General features: G+C 48.7%; 2 gene segments (V, D, J or C); one reads left to right on the top strand and one right to left on the bottom strand.

The window, feature by feature from the left end:
* The first annotated feature begins 1,982 nt into the window (after positions 1–1,982).
* On the top strand, positions 1,983–2,644 carry LOC127566837 (T cell receptor beta variable 30-like). The segment is given in 2 exon segments: positions 1,983–2,019; positions 2,316–2,644. Coding segments are annotated over 2 exon segments (366 nt in total).
* Positions 2,645–4,903: 2,259 nt separating this feature from the next.
* LOC127566836 (immunoglobulin heavy variable 4-31-like) overlaps positions 4,904–5,000 on the bottom strand; it is a 2,351-nt gene continuing 2,254 nt past the window's right edge. The window contains 1 exon segment of the V gene segment in view: positions 4,904–5,000. This exon segment is cut by the window's right edge and continues 247 nt beyond it. Within this exon segment, the coding sequence occupies positions 4,904–5,000 (97 nt within the window).

Raw genomic sequence — 5,000 nt, 5'->3', positions numbered from 1 at the left:
CGGTTCCTGTAGGCGCCCGGGTCCCGCACACTGTGCTCTTATTGGTTATTCGCTCTATGAAGCGCTCTTGCCAGATGTCAGCTGGCGATAGACAGTATCTCGGAGCGGATAATTAACTTTGCGGAGGCAAGGGGATGGGACTGCCACTCTCCAACTTTTATTTTCACTGTCATCAACACTCCACACTCTCCCATCTCCCTCCATTCATCTCCTCCATCCCTTTATTCCACCCCACTCTAAGTTCTCCTCCCTTCAGCCCTCCTTCGCGTCCGCAGATCACTCCCCTACTCTCACCACCGCAAAATTCTCATTGGTTGCCTGTGCCGAGCTGTCAAGAACCGCAGACATCTGCATGCGGAGCTCTGACACAGTATTGAATTCCAGCGCCTTGCATCTTTTCCACTTACCTCACGGTTACATTGCAATGTCCGTCAGTTTGATAGATGAGAGACAGACAGAGTGGGCGTCGGAGAAAGAAGACAGAAAACGCCCATGGTTCACTAGGTTCACAGAGGTAGCGAGAGAAGAAGGTTAACTGAAAGGGGAGGCCTGGAGAGAGAGAGAGAGAGAGAGAGAGAGAGAGAGAGAGAGAGAGAGAGAGAGAGAGAGAGAGAGAGAGAGAGAGAGAGAGAGAGAGAGAGAGAGAGAGAGAGAGAGAGAGAGAGAGAGAGAGAGAGAGAGAGAGAGAGAGAGAGAGAGAGAGAGAGAGAGAGAGAGAGAGAGAGAGAAAGAGAAAGAGAGAGAACTAAATGTCATTCTGCAGCGTACACACGAGGAATAAATAGATGCGTTCCAAGCACAGTTCGCCAGTTTCATGGAGAGATGGGTAATTAGGGAAATAAAATCCGCAGCTGTTCATTATTCCACCCACAAAATCACGCAGGTATCAGGCAAGAAATAGATAGATAGATTGATGGACAGATAGACACATAGAGAAAGGTAGAGAGATCGATAGATATATAGATAGATAGATAAATAGACGAATAGAGACTGAGAGAGACAGGTAGATAGATAGATAGATAGATAGATAGATAGATAGATAGATAGATAGATAGATAGATAGATAGATAGATAGATAGATAGATAGATAGATAGATAGATAGATAGATAGATAGATAGACAGACAGACAGATAGATGTATAGATAGATCGATGGATTAGTAGACAGACAGACAGGCAGACACACAGATCGATGGACAGATAGATAGGCGGACAGATAGATAGACAGACAGACAGACACTGATAGATGTACAGATAGATATGCGGACAGATAGATAGATAGATAGATGGATAAATAGATAGATAGATAGATAGATTGATAGATAGATAGATAGATAGATAGATAGATAGATAGATAGATAGATAGATAGATAGATAGATAGATAGATAGATAGATAGATGGATAGATAGATCTATGGTAGATAGATAGATAAATAGATAGGCAGGAATAGATTAATTGGGAGGTAGATATATAGATAGATGGATAGATAGACAGCCAGACAGACAGATAGACAGACAGAGAGACAGACAGACAGACAAATAGATACAGATAGATAGATAGATAGACAGACAGACAGACAGACAGAGAAGAAAGTGAGAGTGAAGGAGAGCAGAAAGAAGTTCAGCAAGACCGTCAGGCAGAGAAAGGGGGAGAGAACGACAGAGACAGAAAGAGCGGCGGGAGATCCTCTGCTCAGGCTGTAACAACTGGTCTGTCAGTGAGGGGAGGGAGGGCAGACGGTCGGAAAAAACAGAAGGAGTAAAGAACGTGTAGAGAGAGAGAGAGAGAGAGAGGCAATTCGGCAGAGGGCGATTGACACACCCCTGGATTGGGATTGGCTCGCAGAAGGGGGCGTGGCCAACCCAGGTTGCCCACAACACGTACGTCACACAGAGACACGTAGTGGGCGGGATCGAAGTGAATAGATTCCTCGCTCCTGCACTCACCACTTTCATTACTGAGAGGGCAAACCCCAAAGGAAGATGTTACTCTTGCTGCAACTGATCCTCTCCTTCCACTGTGAGTGAAACCCACCTCATATGTAGTTTGCTCAGTTCCTTACTCCTTTCCCTTCACTGTGGATATTGCTCTAATCTGCAACATTCCGGGTACCATTCTATCCATATCTCCACACCCCTGCCGTCCTCACACTCTTTTCCTCTGCTGCCCCTTCTCCATTCCGTCCTCCTCCCGACATACCCCAAACCCAGATTCAACCCTCCTCTTTGCTTCATTCTGTGCCCCGTATTTCTCCCTGTCCCGGTTGCTCCGGCTCTCCGTGTCCTTTAACTTCCCCCCTCCCGTCTGTTTACCAGGTGCGACCTCGGTGACTATCCGCCAGATCCCGGCCTTCTCCGGATCTCCCGGCCAGAAGGTGACGTTGAATTGTCATATCGAGGGGAGTAGCAAAACTGATGATACGTTGCTCTGGTACAGACAGTACCCGGGCAAAGGGCTTGAGAACATGTTTTACTCTGGAGCCACCAAGATCGTGAGTCCAGATGTATCGGTGGACGGTTTTACGGCAGAGAGACCAAGTAGCTGCGTCTTCAGGCTGAAGTCCACCGGCTTGGTGGCGAATTCGTCGGCCGTGTATTTCTGCGCCTGGCGTAATCACAGCGACTCAGACAGACGGGGAATCTGAACAAAAACCTCGCAGACTGATGGGGCGTTACCGTCAGCAACAGACGAGGAGCGCCGCCTGTCACTCAGAGCGTGGGTAGGGACAATCCAGCGTGGGGCAGCTGCCAAGACAACAGATGCTGGAATCTCTACGACCGTTGACCGCCTGATTTTCTCCACGGATGCTGCCTGGCCTGCTGAGTTCCTGCACCGTCATCGTGTTTTTATTTTCTGCGTTCCAGCATCCGCAGTCCTTTGTTTCTACGGTGTTTCAGCTGGGGAAAGCTCCTGAGAGTCTAGAGGAAAAGTTTCTCACTCTATCCAAGGAAAGATGCTATTAAACTGGGAAAGAGTGCAGAAGAGATATACCGGGATGTTGCCTCGACTAGGAGACCTGAGTTACAGGAAAAGTTTGCGCAGTCTAGGACCTTATTCCCTGGAACGTAGGAGATCGAGGGGTGAACTGATGGAGGTGTATAAGATCACGAGGGGCATAGGCAAAGTGAAAGCACACCGTTTGTTTCCCCAGGGAGGGCTGCCTGGAGGTCGGTGACCAGTGGTGTTCCACAGGGATCTGTTCTGGGAACCCTGGGTTTCGTGATTTTTGTAAATGACTTGGACGTGGATGTGGAAGGGTGGGGTAGTAATTTTGCTGATGATACAAAAGTTGGTGGTGTTGTGGATAGTGTAGAGGTTTGCTGTAGATTAAAATAGGATATTGACAGAATGCAGAGCTGGGCTGGGAAGTGGATGACGGAGTTCAACCGGGAAAAGTGTGAAGGGGTACACTTCGGGAGATCGAATTTGAAGGCAGGATACAAGGTTAATGGCAGGACTCTCAGCAGTGCGGAGGGACAGAGGGATCTTGGGGTCCACGTCCATAGAACCCACAAGGTTGCCGTGCAGGTCGATAGGGTTGTTTAGAAGGCGTATGGCGTGTTGGCCTTTAGTAGTCGGGGGACTGATTTCAAGAGCCGCGATGTAATAGAACTCTGGTCAGACCACATTTGGAGTATTGTGTTCAGTTCTGGTCTCATTATAGGAAGGATGTGGAAACTTTAGAAAGGGTGCAGAGGAGATTTACCAGGATGCTGCTTGTATAGGAGAACATGAGGATAGGTTGAGCGAGCTAGGGCTTTACTCTTTGGAGAAGAGGAGGATGACAGGTGACTTGATAGAGGTGTACAAGATGCATAGATCGAGTGGACAGTCAGAGACGTCTTCCCAAGGACGAGAATGGCTAATACGAGGGGGTAATTTTAAGATGATTGGAGTAAGGTTTAAGGGGGATGTCAGGGGTGTTTGTTTACACAGAGAGTGGTGGGTGCGTGGAAAGCACTGCTGGCAGAGGTGGTAGGGGCAGATACACGAGGGACATTTAGGAGACTCTTATATGGGTACAAGAATGACAGAGAAACGGAGGTCTGCGTGGGAGGGAAAGGTTGATAGATCTTAGAGCGGGATAAAATGTCGGCACAACATTGTAGTCCGAAGGGCCTGTACCGTGCTGTAATGCTCTACGTTCTGAAAACAAGAGGGCAGAGGTTTAAGATCAGAGGCGTGAGATTTAAAAGGGACATCAGGGGCAGCTTCCTCACGCAAAGGGTGGTCTAGGTATTTGGAACGAGTTGGAGAGGCGGGTAAATTAGCAACGTTTAAAAGCCATCAAGGACATGGAGAGGAGAGGTTCAGTGGTTTCTGAGCCTCACGCGGGCAGCTGGGACTCACTCCCTCGGCGACACAGTCGGCATGGACTAGTTGGGCCGAAGGACATGTTTCCATGCTGTGTGACTGTATGAGTTGTACAGCACAGAGACAAACCCTTCGGCCCACCATGTACGGACCGATCATCAAGAACCCGTCTATAAAATTCTCATTTCTACAACACTTCTTCTTTGGCCTTCTATTCCTTGGCTCTTCAATGAGGCATGACTCATCGCGGGGTGACCGACAGATAGGGTGGGTAATGACAAACTATGAATAATATCCTGCTCTTAGAGGACCCTTCATGAGAAACCGTATCATATGCCCGATTTATGCCAATATCCGTGACCCGGACAATTTTCGCCAAGAGTGGGAGGGGCATAAAATGGTAGGAAGAGCCAAACCGGCTCCAAATATTCCAGCTTGTCCTCACCAACAACTAACGTAATATTCCCGCCCCCATCCTACCCGGATTGGCGGCCATGCTGAGGCGTCTGACTGACAGCTTCTGACCCACTCTTTGATTGGCAACCGACGCACTTCCTCTTTTGGCGATGTTAACGCCGCCCCCTCTGGACTATGAGGTTTTTGTTCGGCTCCTCCTTCTGTCTGAGCCGCCGTGAAGCCTCCAGGCACAGAAATACACTGCCGACGAATTCGCCGCCAGGCCGGAA

Source organism: Pristis pectinata, chromosome 46 (assembly GCF_009764475.1).
Source record: "Pristis pectinata isolate sPriPec2 chromosome 46, sPriPec2.1.pri, whole genome shotgun sequence".
NCBI lineage: Eukaryota > Metazoa > Chordata > Chondrichthyes > Rhinopristiformes > Pristidae > Pristis > Pristis pectinata.
The sequence above is the reverse complement of the archived record's forward strand: the minus strand, read 5'-3'. Positions and strand labels throughout refer to the sequence as shown.